Source organism: Nilaparvata lugens, chromosome 1 (genome assembly GCF_014356525.2).
Source record: "Nilaparvata lugens isolate BPH chromosome 1, ASM1435652v1, whole genome shotgun sequence".
Classification (NCBI taxonomy): Eukaryota; Metazoa; Arthropoda; class Insecta; order Hemiptera; family Delphacidae; genus Nilaparvata; species Nilaparvata lugens.
In genome coordinates, this window is record NC_052504.1 from 44,360,233 (window position 1) to 44,376,032 (window position 15,800).

General features: G+C 32.8%; 1 protein-coding gene across 2 annotated transcripts in view; it reads left to right on the plus strand.

Moving 5' to 3' along the window:
• Nucleotides 1-15,800, plus strand: part of LOC111053321 (NADP-dependent malic enzyme) — a 33,144-nt gene that overhangs the window by 9,815 nt on the left and 7,529 nt on the right. For both annotated transcript variants that reach the window (XM_022340181.2, XM_022340182.2), the window contains exons 2-7: nt 1,098-1,272; nt 2,915-3,073; nt 4,037-4,218; nt 7,045-7,225; nt 11,242-11,370; nt 13,751-13,933. In XM_022340181.2, the coding sequence (XP_022195873.1) occupies nt 1,098-1,272; nt 2,915-3,073; nt 4,037-4,218; nt 7,045-7,225; nt 11,242-11,370; nt 13,751-13,933 (1,009 nt within the window). The remainder of the gene's footprint in view (nt 1-1,097; nt 1,273-2,914; nt 3,074-4,036; nt 4,219-7,044; nt 7,226-11,241; nt 11,371-13,750; nt 13,934-15,800) is intronic.

Here is a 15,800-nt window from a genome sequence, read left to right on the forward strand (position 1 = left end):
ATTCATTTGAAAATTTCCTGTTCAGGAAGCAAATCCATGTTCTTCTGCAATAGTCACAACATGTGCAATATTGAAGCTGCTTTTACACCGAAGTTGTCAACAAAATATGTCTAGAAATAGTTGGAAAAACAAGTTGCTTCTCTCAAATGTTCAGCAACAAAAGTTGTCAATTTTCCCAGAGAGCGTAGTCAGCTTACTTGTATAGGGGGGAGATTTTGTTGATAACTCTCTCAGTGTTTCCCATACTGAGTGGGTGACAAATTTTGTTGAAAACAAGGATTTCCACAAGTTGACAACATGTTGGTGTGTTTTAAAGAAATTGGCAACAAATTGCCGCAATTTATTGAAAACTCACGTATAAATGCATCTTTAACAGACCATTTTTCGGTACCAATAAGAGAGATTTTTCTGCACACTCTACAGTATCCACTCGTATTTTAATTATCTTCCAATTTGAGCCACATTGCTCATATTCTTACAGACTTCAAGCTGGTAGGCAAATATAGGATTCTCAATATTATTTATTGATTATTGTAGGCATCTCATTTATTATCCCATAAAATTACTCATCAGAATGTTTCTGCTTCACAGGACCCTCAATCTGTTTATAATCGTTAAAAAATGTTAACACTACCATACATCAAGAACACAATCGTTTTCCATTCCAATTAATTTCTATTTACAACTTTTGTCATGGAGTAATAACAATATAATTTACAATGCTATTTTATATACTATGTCTACTTTATACAGAGTGTGTTCTAACTCTAAAGAACCTGTAATTTTAGCTTTAAAGAGTCAAAATAGATGTCATAAAAACTTATATCTCTACAAATTACATTTGAATTGTATGCCTACATAGTAATCATATAGGATTATATGATTCCTATGTAGGCATAGCAATCTCTATAGCCTATTTTAGTGAGAAAATTGCGGTTTCATGTAAAGTTTGCTTATTGTTTCTAATAACATTTGGAATAGTGGATATATGGTATTTATGTGGTGTATTTGTATGTACAGGTGTATGGTGCATTCAATGAAGCTTATAACAATGCGTTAACTGAATCACAGTTATTTGATCTCGAAATTTTTTTCAGCTGCGGCACTGTGAAATGCTTGAGACAAGCCAGCCCGCTGCTCGCTTCTCTGAAGCTCAATATCATTCCAGTAACCGCACTAGACCACAAAACTTACCATGAGGTAACTGGTGATGAGATTTGCCCTTCAATGGTGCGAGGTATCGACCACATCAAAGATCCCAGACTCAACAAGGTCGGTTGAGCTTTCCTTTTTCTCCTACCAGAATCATAATTAGATTCACTAAGAACCACTGAGACTCACTATGCGAATCATAATGAGATTCACTGAGATCATAATGTGATTCACTGAGAATCACTGAGATTCACTATGTGAATCATAATGAGATTCACTTATACAGTCTTATAATGAGATACACTTGAAAATTTCAGGATTCCTTATAAATAATATCAATTTAATTTAACTAATGTTGACAGTTTGAAGAGAATGTCACTGTGCGTGGCTAATGGGTAGGATGATAGTGAGATATGAATAATTAATCTCCGATTTTTGGTGGGCCCTAATTACCGCAAAGTCATTGATAAATCTGCTATCAAGCTCTCTCTCTTCCAACGGGAGTAGCCTACCTATAGTAAGGTCCACGTTTTAATGGTAGTGGAGAAAGATAGGAGAAAAGCATTGCCGATCCTCTGTCTTGCCAACGCCTTCTAAAGACGGTAGCTGATACAGGATTATTGATGTAATATTAACGGTTCATTCTCGTTTAAAATAATCAGTTATATTTTATTGAGCAAAATATTATATTTTTAAATAATTTCATAATTAAGATGAAATATTTTGTTAATTAATCGTTAATTCTACATTTTAAAAGACGATCTGGCAACAGAGCAAAGCGAGAAAGAGATAGCGCTATCCGCTTTGTAAATGATAGACAAGGACAATTATACTATTGCTAATCAAACACTGCCATTATAACGTGGACCTTACTATAAGATATGTTTTCCGATAATCCAATTGGATTTGGTCTCATTTCGAGTTCAGTTGAGAATTATCATCAACCGAGTATTGTTTTCAAAATCAGCTTCAACATGTAAATTGAAGACATGAAAATATAGTCTAAATTTTTTCTCGAATTTTCCAGTGATTTATTATTTATGTAAAGAGCAATTTTGTTTTGTTTGTAATAGATAATATGGGTCTTATTAGTAGACTCAGTGGCAATTGTCAAATTGTAATGAATTAAATAAATTCATACTTTTTTCCATACTTGAGTTTTTTCTCCGAGGGTGATGCCCACAGACTTGTACATGAGTAATGAGGCGGATGATAATGAGAGATGGATTGACCCAAAGGTTTAGAACTCAAAAATCATATTCAGAGGAATTGACTGAAGCGGTCACTCTTCCAACGGGAGTACCAGAGTACTAGACGCAGGATTCTGAGCTTATCTATTATAAGCGATAGCTTATTTTATCGGCTGAGAGTCATGTCAAGAGAGAGTTCAAACATCAATTCAGTTTTTTCTGTATTGGGAAAATTTACTTACCATGAAGCGCTTCTTGTCATTGTTGATTGGTGTGTGTCAATTTTATTTGGAATTAGATGATACATTAGCGTAGTGGAAATAACAGAGGCATAAGTCTTAGTTATCGGTCTCCAATTAAACCTTAGTTTCAAGATTTTCAGAAATATTTATTTTTTCAATTATGATGAAGGAAGATAATATGCTATAAGTGATTGTATTTTATGAGAAAAAGAACAGAAATTCTTTATTTTTCATTTATAGTATTGAATTCCTGTGTACGGTATTTGATTGCTTTACTTGAATGATTATCATCCTATCATATGCATTACTGTGATTTGTCTCTGCTTTCAGGGTTTAGCGTTCACATTAGAAGAACGCCAACAGCTTGGAATTCATGGACTCATGCCTCCCAAATTCAAATCGCAAGAAGAACAGCTGGAAGTGTGTAAATACAGTCTTCTCAAATACCAGGAACCTTTAAATCGATACTTATATCTAGCAGAACTCCAGGTAAAATTAGCATTTTATTTATTTATCCATAGACAATAGATACAATCCAGGTGTAAGCAACAGGCATTCGCCCAAAACTGCTTCCAACTTCCAACCTTAATTTAAAATAAACAGGCCAGAGGTTTGTAGAGTTCATGATCAGATTTACACGCAATTTCAAGTCCAAAAAAATTATCAACTAGAATTTTCAATTTATCTGATTAATTTACACACAAAATCAAACAAGAAACTCCTATCACAATTTTCTATTAAAATTTTATTCGAAACCAAGATAAAAATAATGTTTGCCTTACTTACAGCTGAATAAATGAATATGTACCTTCATTAGAGTTGAAATCGCACAATAGCTTATATCTATAGAGTTTTTGATCATTTAACTCAGTTTGTTGTATTATTTGTGTTGATCTTCACAAACGTTGCTCTTCATCAGAAAATTCTGGTTTTGAGAATTCATATTCTGTATCAACTACTTGCTGATATTTGACTCGGAAGTAATATTGAAATTCCAACTGAATTCCTATGAAACGGCTTCAGATAAATTACTAGTATACTCCTTTCTGATGAAGCTCAGTTTTGATTAAAATGCATTAAAGAACTATGAGATTTCGATTTACCATTTCAAATGGCCACCCAAACACCGGAAGCATTTTAGGAAATAACAATCTTTATAGGCGAACTTTGCTTCTTTTCAAACTTTTAGTCAGCTATTTTCTGTATTCATCAAGGTAATAGAAGAAGAAATACCGTGGTATATTCATCTGAATACCGTGGTATTCATGAACTAGAAAATTTGAAATTTATTCCCCATTGAATAATATTTAGTCTCGGTTCAATTTTACTGCCCGTTTTTTGGCACGAGCTGTTGTTTATTAATTATTGTTGCTTGTAAATTCAGCTTTATTCAATCAATCATGCTCGATTTATCTAAGTAATCATCGTTTCAATACATCATTGATTTTTCAGGATCGTAATGAACGACTCTTTTTCCGACTGTTGTCGGAAAATGTAGAATTACTGATGCCGATCGTCTACACTCCGACTGTGGGTCTGGCCTGTCAGAAGTTCGGTCTCATCTACAGACGACCAAGAGGCGTGTTCCTCACAATACACGACAAGGGCCACATCTACGATGTCCTCAAGAACTGGTAATCCATTCAAACATTCTATACAAAATTAACAATAGTTAATTGTAAGTATCCTTTCATACCTGATATTTCTGATTTTTTATAATCACCGGTTACCATTTTCTAGAACTAAATGTTGTTTATGATGAAATGTGAAGGTGGTGTACCGGTAATAGTAAATGAGTTATCTCCGTTAACATGGGGTAGTTTCGTCCTGAATTTATTATATTTGTCATATATTGTGGCTTCATCCATAATCTCACAAAAGAACAGTCATTGCTCTCATGATCTATGTTTTGTATTCATATCTTCATTCATATTATACATCACTAAATATGGTATGGAAAATTCCTAATATTTATTATATAACATCATTAATCATATCACAGTGACAAATGACACAACACACTGATACGTGTACATATACAAGTATACATACTTATACTTATACTTGAGAAAGGCAGAAAACCACTTACATAATGAAAACATTAAAAACCTCATAGTGAGTTGTGTTTTTATGGCTCTAAATTTTCTAAAATCACGCAAACATTTTTCAATGAATGGTGATTCGAGTATAATATTTTTGTTTTTAATCCAGTTCTTCAACCGTAAAAATTTGAAATTCTTAGTGTTTGTTGTTTTTGAGTGGAAATGGATGAAATTTCAGAAAAGTGAAATCATATCCCTATTTCGAAATTTTAAAATGCTATCTTAATTTGGGAGAGAAATAGTAATAGGAGCATCCTTATTTTTTCTCTCCCGGTCAGTGCTTTCTTGTAAAAATGACGAAAGAATAGATGTATTGAAAAACTGTAGTATTTCGGATGCATGAACATAATTTTATACAGGTCCATGCTTTCACCAGAAATAGCTCACAATATTTTTTATTCCTTCCCATTACAGTAATTCCAGAATTTCCGAATTCTTGAAACTGAAATAAGTGACAATGAGTTTTTTTTGCTCTTATCTTCTTACTTGTTACATATTCCTATTTCTTTTATATATTGCTCTAATTACATGATCTTAGAAAATGCTGGAAAACTTTTGATTTTGGAACTATCCCCCAATAATATTAGTACAAGAAAACCTAGCTCTTGGGAGCTATGAATTGTCTGTTGTGAGATTTTGCAACTATTACTGAATTATCATTTTGATTGACCTGTATGATTATTAGTCATGATTTACCTTTCAACTAACAGGCATGGAAGGGTGAATCCACGTTTTATGTTATTTTGTCTCGAATGATAACAATTCCCCTGTGTTGTCATCATTCGTAGGATATGCTTTGATATTTTCCTAAATATTGAAACTTTTCACTATCAAAATTTGTAACCCCATTATTTGGTGTCAGAGATGAATTCTGTCAATAAATAGTGAAAGTTTCGAAAATGTGTTCAACTGAAGGGGAGTAACGGAGTATGCATTAACTGGAGAATAGACTTGCATTTAAAAATAATTGCATGTCAGTGGTGGTGCATTTTGAAAAACGTTTTGCAGTAGAATTAATGCGGCTCTAATAATTTTCTTCCAGTTGTGATTTGTCCTTGTAAGACAAGTAATTCAATGGTGTCATATTGCATCTCGTCCACCTTTGAAATTAAAAAGAAAAAATGCAACATACACTTATCTTGCACAGTTTCTGACTCGAAACCAATAAAATGATACTGTACCCAATGTTAAATATATAGAAATTGAATTTGATGTCAGGATCACCTGTTCTCTTACTCTTATTCAGCTTGAAGATTATTAAAAATCAATATAGATTGCAACATAGCCCATTCATTCTTTTATATTCTCAAATTTCTTGCTTGTTAGTATAAGATACCTTTCCATTCAGAAAAAAACTTCATAGTTTCATTATTATTTTATATTCGCCTCTTATCTAACAACTTATTTAGATGAGAACTGAGAGTTATATTTTTTTACTGAACTCTGATTATTCAATTGTTATTGAATTGTAACTCTGTTATTCAATTCAAAAACTGTAACCTTGTTTCGTTGATTATTGATTATTTCGACTCATACTGTTTCGTTGAAGATTGTCACCTAACTCGTTATGAATCTCCGATTCATCATAAACTAAGATTAGTTTTTCCAATATTGTAAAATAGAACATTTCTTTTCAAGTTGGAATACTGACTGCAACTGTATTTAGAGGCTACTGTTGTAGCCTCTACAACATCTTTATTCTACTAATTACCCATCTGAAATTCAAAATCCTATTGGTCACCTTGTTGCCCACTTTTAAATCATTAGCCAAGTATATTTTTAGTTGAAAGGCGTAATACTCAGAAGGATTCCTCTGTCAATAAAATACATATATGTATTACTATGATAATCTTATTTATATCATACAACATTTTTGGAACTTTGTTCACTTTGAAAGTGTTACTGATTACTAAAAGTGACGACGCTTTCTCCATGTTGCACTGGCATCCTCAGACTGATTCCGTAATCATCGATTTAACAATTTATGCTTCAAAACTTCAATTCAAATCTTATTTCACCGTAGAATAAAGAAATGGATCAACAGCATGATAATAATATACGTTCTTGATGATTTTTTTAAACTCTCTAGGTACTTAATTTCATGTCTTTCCTAATAATTGTCTGCTCCAACAGAAGTGGCAGCATAGATTCAATACCAGTTATGTGACAATCTTCGACAGTTCTCAATGAAGCTTGTATTATGTCCAATTGGATTTTGAACGAATCCAGTAGATTGTTGACAAGTTTGCTGTTGATTACTGAGCTTGCCGCTTGGTAAGTGCGAGTAGTGTTAGTGTTAAGAATGTGGTGATGAGTAGTGAGTGAGAGAGAGAGAGACGCGCGTTGTGCCCTGTTTAGGCCGGAGCCAGACGTGCGAGCGATCTGTGTGACGGACGGAGAGCGCATCCTCGGTCTGGGAGACCTCGGCGCCTGCGGAATGGGCATTCCAGTCGGCAAGCTAGCCCTCTACACCGCGCTCGCCGGCATTAAGCCGCACCAGTGTCTTCCAATCACTATTGACGTTGGAACCAACAACGAAGTAATTAAATACATCACTCTTTTTGTTTAATTCAAAGCACTGCTTTCTTCCTACATATGCCTGTTTTATACCACTTGTAAATTTCGATTGCTAGTGATTTTCCTTTAGTGCCACAACAATATTCTATGAAGTTCAAAAAATTTAATTTGAATTTCTAGTGATGTTTGGTTGAGATTTTTCTTTCTACTATACGAGCATTTTCTATTAATCTTTAACTACGTAATTCGATTTGATTTTTTGTACCAAAATGACATGTTATGCTAGTGAATCATCCTAAATTTGAATTGCTTTGTTGATATGTTTGTTGAAATTGTCTTTTAGTACCATTACATTTTATGATGTTCAACTAAGTGAATTTGTATTGCTAGTGATGTTTGTAACAAAACAGCATGTTATGCTGGTCAAACAGTGAGTTTCGTACTACAGCCATTTATATAACTCGGCTCATCAGAATCTCTTTGGGATTTCGATAGCAGTCCTTTTTGAGCATTTTGCTGCCTTTAGCTCTTGATGATCGGTCTATAGTATATTTTGTTGAGATCACAATCTAGTATATTTATTCATTTATTTGAGTATTACAATAGTGCGATAGTATCCCTCTAGCTGTAAGCTATTTGAGGGATATATAAAAATAATCTCTACATACAATAAAAAAAATCAATAACAATAGTTATATTTCTTAATCTACCTGATTATATTTCTTCATTTTTTTTGTAACCGATTGTTCTGTTTTGTCCATTGCACCATAACTTAACTCAACTTGACTTATAAAATAGAAAAACACTTTCCTCGGTAAGCGACAATTAACAAGATAATCACTCTGGGATATTCCCTAATGTTATTCACTCTGAACACGAATATTTATTAAATCATAATAATATATCTTCATTGTAAAATTAAAATTATTTTAAACTCAAAAATTATAATAAATAGTTAATAAAAATACATAATAATTCGAATAAACACAATAAATAAAACACAAATCATTTCCTGAAACTAATCAAAATTATTTATCCTTATGAAGTGCACTTTAAGTTTTATTTGAATCTCATTTTTACTCTGTAACATTGTCAACTCTAATGGCAATTAATTTAACAAAAATGGAATTCTGAATTCTGGAGCTCTATTACCATAGGCATTGTTATATCTCTGGGTTCTATAATTTCTATGTCTCAATGTATATTCTATTTCGTTCATTTCTCTATATTCGTTCTTATAGTAGTTTCGTGACAAATCTGTGAACCTGGCTAAAGCTTATCACTACAATATTTCATGTTCAATAATTGATTCCACTCGAATCGCATGTAATTCTCTGATATTTTTCAATGTACTTCATGCTACTATGAAAATCCAAATTGCTAGTGATTTTTGTTAAAGTCTGACATAGTTACCTCCCCTGATTAGTTTCTAACCCCTGGCACAGTTTTTCAATATTTTTTGTGTTTTATTGAACATTAAGTACGAATAACTGTTTCAAAAAATTTAATCTGGTTTTGAAATTATTTGTTATATTACTGTAATTATAGTGTGTTGTATGGAAACCTTGGCAATTTCTGTTGAAAAATGTCTTATAGTTACCTCAAGTTTACTATATATACTAATCCTTGGTACAGTTTTCGTAATGTGTTGGCATTGTGCTGTATTGAATTTAAGTTTGAATATTGTCTCTAACAAAATAGCAAACCAGAGTTTGAGAATACCTTTATGAAAGAAAATTGATTTCATACTTTTCTTATATTTCGCAATTTAGTGATAAAGTACTTCCTTATTAGAAAAAACCCTACTATTATACCTCAGCACGAACAACAATAGGCCCACTAAGAGCAAGAACAGTCTTCTAAACTCATGCATAATTTCCACTCAAGGATGATGATGTTAGGAATCTTCAACTAGTACATGAGCAGGGATAGGGATGGTGATAACGAGAGGTTATTTTTCAACCTAATAATTATTTTTCTCTCAAATATTAACGCTTTAGTATCAAGAGGTCTGACCACCGAAGATATGATTAGTCTCAAAATCTCATTTGTTAAAAAATATTCTATAGGCTAAGAGGATAATCAATGAAAAAGAGTTCAACGAAGATCTGCGAGTAGATGTATTAAAGTTTTTTTTAGAGCTAATGAGGTTAAATAATAAATTATTGTGTTTCTGTAGATGGAATACCATGCAATTGAATAAGCATCAATGTCATTGTTCCTTTGAGCCACTAACAATATTCTAGAGGTATTCTCCAATTATTATTTTGTAAATGAATGTTATTCACACAAATTTATCAATTAGAATTTAAAATAGAAATCTCATTCAAAACAGTATAGAGTGATATTATAAATTATTTACAATTCCCTTTCAATTAATTCAGCATTGGAGGTGTTATATGGTCGGCCTACACTTTGTTTCATGAGATCCTTTATCATTTCTGATTGAATAACTTTTCTAATAAATAGCATGCTTTGGGATTTAACAATCATGAATGATTGGTGAAAGATGGAAATAATTGTCTGTTCAATTGAAGTGGGAACTATTTTAAAGCTAATTCTCCTGATAACGAGTAAATCTGAATTTTCAGAGAATTGTGACAGATATTTCAAGAAGGAAAAGGGTTGTCTGCATAATTATAAACTTAGAACAATTGAAATATGTATATTGAAAACAAAATAGACATTTGAATACAAAGCAATTAGAACATGGATCTTTGTACTTGCTCGTTCAATGGATGGAAATGAAGACATACAATACTTTAACACACTTTTCAGATGAAGTTATCCAATCTCTAATTAAAAAAGTATTATGAAGAAATGATCACTTTTGAACAATTAAATTACGACATAACATTCAGGTATTTATAAATAACAGCTATTAGCTTCTGGTCACATTTGTGGAGCGCTTTCGGACACCTGGCCCTTCATCAACACTGGTTGACACTTCCGTTGTGGAATAACCAGTGTTGAAGTTCCGAAGTGTCAACCAGTGTTGAAGAGCCCAGTGTCCGAAAGCGTTCCACAAATGTGACCAGAAGCTAATAGCTTTTATTTATAAATACCTGACTGTTATGTCGTAATTTAGTTGTTCAAAAGTGATTAACAAGCAGTTCGTAATGGAAACAAACATTGAAGAAGAAATGATGTCGTGTTATCGTATGAATTTTCACTTAATCGACACAAATAAAAGAAATAATGTTATGTATGTATTTTTTGGTTAAATAAGGCGCAACTACCCAATGCATGTGTGACTAACAGGCTCACTGGCTGTTCATTTGATTTCTATGGATTTGGAAGGGTGGTGAAATTGATTGCCACTTAAAGTTATTTTTGTATATACATATTAAAATATGTTGTAGGTTTGAAAGGGGTTGACTTTGATTCCGTTATCTCTAATGAAGGTATAAACCAATTTAATAGAAAACTTATATAATCATAACCACATTGATTTTAAAAATAATATCAATCGCATGGTTGGCTCATTATGATGACGAAACATATAGAATAATATCTACAAATTTACAATTATTTTTATATTGTTATGATAATTTATTTGTGTACTAAAATGAATAGATCCTTTGTAAAATTCGCTGATAAAATTACTGGAACCAACAAGAAGTTTGCGACTTAAGTAGTAAATGAGATATTAAGCAAAATATGTTGTAGGTTTGAAAGGGGCTGACTTTGTTTCCGTTATCTCTAATGAAGGTATAAACCAATTTAATAGAAAACTTATAATAATTGTGTAGGTGCAAAAGCGTATTTTATTCCATGAACTGTTGGGCTCTCCTTGTAAAACATTGAAAATGTCTATAACTTAATATAATTCATTGCTTGAATAATTTTTTCTTATAATTATGTGTCCAGTTGTCAGCAAAAATATTTTTGAGATTGAATTTGTATATTCATGAATAATTCTATCAACGATGAAAGGAATGATTTTGCTCCTAGTGGCGACATGAATATACCTGAACTTTGATATTTCATTAATATTCAATTTGAAGCATTTGTGTGAATTTGATTGAAATTCCACAGAAACTTCTTGAAGATCCACTGTACATTGGATTGAGGCAAAAGCGAACGATTGGACCTGAGTATGATGCTCTAATCGATGAATTCATGGAAGCAGTTGTAAAACTTTATGGCCAGAACACTCTTATCCAGGTTAGTAGGTGCCTATTCTCCTCCTAATTGAAATTTACGGTTCTATCACAGTACTGAAATTCTCTCATTACAAATCAATAACCCTCTTAAGTAAATACAGAAAAACGTAACTCAAGGGACCAAGAGAAAAATTTTTGAAACAAGGTATTAATAATAATGCGTTTGACATTGAGTACGAAAACGGTCTTCAGAAGTTCAGTTGGGTTTCCACTGTATAAACTATTTTATTCGTTTTAAGCTTACAGTACAGCAATTGGTTCGTCAAGACAACACATTCATAAACCTTCATTCATACCCGGTTGCAGAGTCGTTACATAAAATCAAACATAGCTATGTGACAAAGTTAGTAGACAGACTAAAAATATAACTTCAAATTCTTGAAATTAGATTTTTTGGGGACAAAATTTTATTTTTCACCCTGGAAATGTATTCAGAGTGAACAAACCCCAATGTTATTGAGTTTGAAGTTATATTCACCACAGTAAAAGTTGGTGGAATTGGATAAATCTTTCGGATATTGTAGTATGATTGTTTTGGAGCTTCAAGATGGCTGAATTGATCCGATATCCTCGACATATTAGAATTACAGACGATTTCTTGAAAATCGACTTATTTTTTCCGCCATCTTTTTTTTCATGATGACAAACATTTTTGAGATTGCCATCATGGATATTCTCTTTCTACACATCATTTTAAGTTTAATTCATGAGTTACACGGCTTTCTAATTGTTGGGATTGGCATTTGGTGGAAAAGGCGTGTTTTCCGCTGCAAATAGTACTTTTTACTCTTTTTCCGATGACGCTCCAGCCGTAAAATATGGACTTACAGCCTCCAACCACATGTCATTTTGAAGGTTTGGAAATATTCTACAACACTGTGCCAATAATACTAGTGTTTGTCTACTGCGAATACATATACAGGGTGGAAAGTAAAATATTGTCCCAAAAAATGTATGTTTCAAGTTTTTGAAGTTGAATAAATAATGGGAAGAGTGGTCGAAATGATATGATTCTCTCAAACATCATTGTTTGGTTGATTCTAAACACTTTAGTGGTAAAACCAATCCGATATCTCTCACAATAACTGAATTACAAGCGATATAAAAATTTCTGCCAATAATGACCGCCATCTTGTATTTTTCAATGATGTCGAGTAATTTTGTTGTTTCCATCATCAATATTCTTATTCGTCTTGTTGTAACGAAGATATTGAGACCATTTGAAAGTGTCTATCTTAAAGTAGTAATGAAAAATCGATGTTATAGTTCTAGCTTGTTCTAGTTCAAAGAGTTCTAGTTCTACCTCTTGCATATGGAAAAACGCACCAAAAACCATGCAGGGTTTTCTTTGGGGGGGCGCTGGAGAACTCATTTTTTGACGTACAGCGCATGAAGATACATCGTTCCAAAGTTGAAAACATGCTCTAAATTTCATAGATTTGAAATTTCTCTGTATCTCTTGCACAAAAAAAGTTTTTATGGAATAAAATTTGAACAAATTTGGAAAATAAAGTTTTTTTGGGGTTTTGAAGGTTATAACTAACAAAATATGCTTTCTAGAGGAAAATTTTATAAAATAAAAATTGTAGAGGAAGATTTTTAAAATATTTTCGTCTGAAAAAACGGTTGAATATCTTGAACGATTATTGAAATACAAGCTATTTAGCAAAACACTGAAATTCTTGGCGGCCATCTTGTTTCCGAGGTGTTTGCCTGTAATTTCGACTTATCATCATCACGATCCTTATTATGCTAGACCTAACGAAGAAATTGAGACATCTTCCACGGCTGTTACTTAAAAAATGACCTCGGAGTGCCTTATTCATGACATTTGCGCCTGGACTAAATGGTCTTTAAGTGAAACGAAAAATTTGTTTTTAGGGTTTCACCTATTGTACAGTAAATAGAAATCTTTTTACTTAATATTCATGGCCATTTAATATAAAAAATAAATTTTCTTCTTGAATAGTCACCTATTGAAATCGTCCCATTTCACTTCAAGACCCTGAGGGATTTAGATTTCTATCCATATTTTATTCTCAGTTTGTATGTTTGTCAAGTGTTCGCGTAATTGAAATCTCTGTTTTCTTCAGTCGGAATCAAATTAACCAAATTATTGATTTCGTAGATCTCAATCATTCTGGAAATCATTTTTATTGAAATATCACTTAGTCATCTCTCAGAACTATTTGGGTCATCAATGGATAAAATAAAGTTTTTCATTTTGAGATTTAATCGTGTAATGAAAATCAATATTATTTGTCTCTGAGAATGGTTTTTAAGACAATAATCTTAAAAACTTTAGTCATCTTAAATATCAATTCCTCAAACATAGTTAAAATTTCTTCTTTTGTTTATGCTGAATTTGTTCAATCTTTCAGTTTGAAGATTTTGGCAACCACAACGCCTTCAGATTCTTGGACAAATACAGAGAAAAGTACTGTACCTTTAATGACGACATCCAGGGCACGGCTTCTGTAGCTGTCGCTGGTCTGTTCGCTGCCCGCCGCATCACCGGCTGCCGCATTTCAGAAAGTAAATTCCTCTTTTTGGGAGCTGGAGAGGTAAAAATCGTCTCTAATATCATAAATGTATCAGTTCTACTACATAGTAACTATCCTAGGCTAGGTTAAATAGAAGAGTATGGTTTATTGCTTCTTCAAATTTCAGATCATTAATGTAATATAAAATACTGTACCAACTCTCGGTTGTTCAGTGTTTCACATCTGTCGTGAAACTCTAAAAACTTTTAATTCTTCAACTAAAAAGATGAAAGTTTGTTGATGAACACATTCTTTCAACCAAAAAAATTACTCTTTGAACCCTGAATTACTGAAAATATATGCTTGTTCTCGCTATATAGCCTGTTGATGCTCTAGCCTGAGAGTTTACTATGCGTTCAAAGTCCTAATGACAATTTACTAGGCCTAGATGTTTATTTGAAATGCAAGTTTCAAATCTTATAATAAAATTTACAATACTAATTTTATGATAACTAAAACATTCTCAAGTTTTATTTGAAATATTTTTCTTTCATAGAACCAAGTAGAATACATACAATTGAAGAATGTTTAACAAAAGTATATATGAATAATACAGAAAACAATAACATTTGTCAAACATTCTTTTTCGACATCCTTCACCTTCATGTATATTTGGCGAACCTTAACTCCCTTAAGTATAAAAAAAATGGTTCATCAGTTATGAGTAAAGATCATTGCTTTGCGATTGAAATTCTGTACAGTTTTTTACTTTCTTGCCCTATTACCATAGGTAAGGAAAGTATTGCTTTCCAAAAAAACAAGGTACCCTATAATTTCAAGTTTTCTATACGTTTCAAGGTCCCCTGAGTCTAAAAACATGATTTTTGGGTGTTGGTCTGTGTGTGTGTGTGTGTGTGTGTGTGTGTGTGTGTGTGTGTGTGTGTGTGTGTGTATGTATGTCTGTGAACACGATAACTCCATTCCTAATTAACCGATTGACTTGAAATTTTAAACTTAAGGTCCTTATACCATGAGGATCCGACAATAAGAAATTCAATAAAATTCAATTCAAGATGGCGAAAAAAATGGTGGATAATTACTAAAAAAACCATGTTTTTCACGGTTTTCTCGAAAACGGCTCAAACGATTTTCTCCAAATTCATACAATGGATAGCTATTTATAAGCCCTATCAACTGACATGAGTCTCATTTCTGGATGAGGTCCAGAATTGCAGGAGCTCCGTAATATTCTTGAGAAAAATGGCGGATAGTTACTAAAAAACCATGTTTTTCACGGATTTCTCGGAAACGTCTCTAATGATTTTCTTCAAATTCATACAATTGATAGCTATTTATAAGCCCTATCAACTGACATGAGTCTCATTTCTGGGAAAGTTGCAGGAGCTCCGTAATATTCTTGAGAAAAATGGTGGATAATTACTAAAAACCCATGTTTTTCACGGTTTTCTCGGAAACGGCTCCAACGATTTTCTTCAAATTTATACCATGGATAGCTTATATATACCATTCATAAGCCCTATCAACTGAAATGAGTCTCCTTTCTGGGAAACTAATGGGGGGTCCACCCCATCCTTTAGAAATGGACTTAGTAAACTCCTCGTGCATGAGGTAGGTAGATAGAGCAGTGTTTATAAAAATAACACATAACTTAGTCGAGATATTTCATCCGTAGAACAGCTGTTTTGACAACTTTTTTAAAAAAATCATCGAATTTCTCAATTATACAAAGGAAAAAGTACTCTGAGAACAATTATAAATAAACATACTAGCCGTCAGGCTCGCTTCGCTCGCCATATCCGTCTATCCAGGGGGCTCCGCCCCCTGGACCCCCGACTGGATCGTCCAAGAATGAGGTCAGCAGGCTCGCTTCGCTCGCCTGCATTTTTCATTTGAGCATTTTTTATCATATGTTAGGACAATCCAGTCG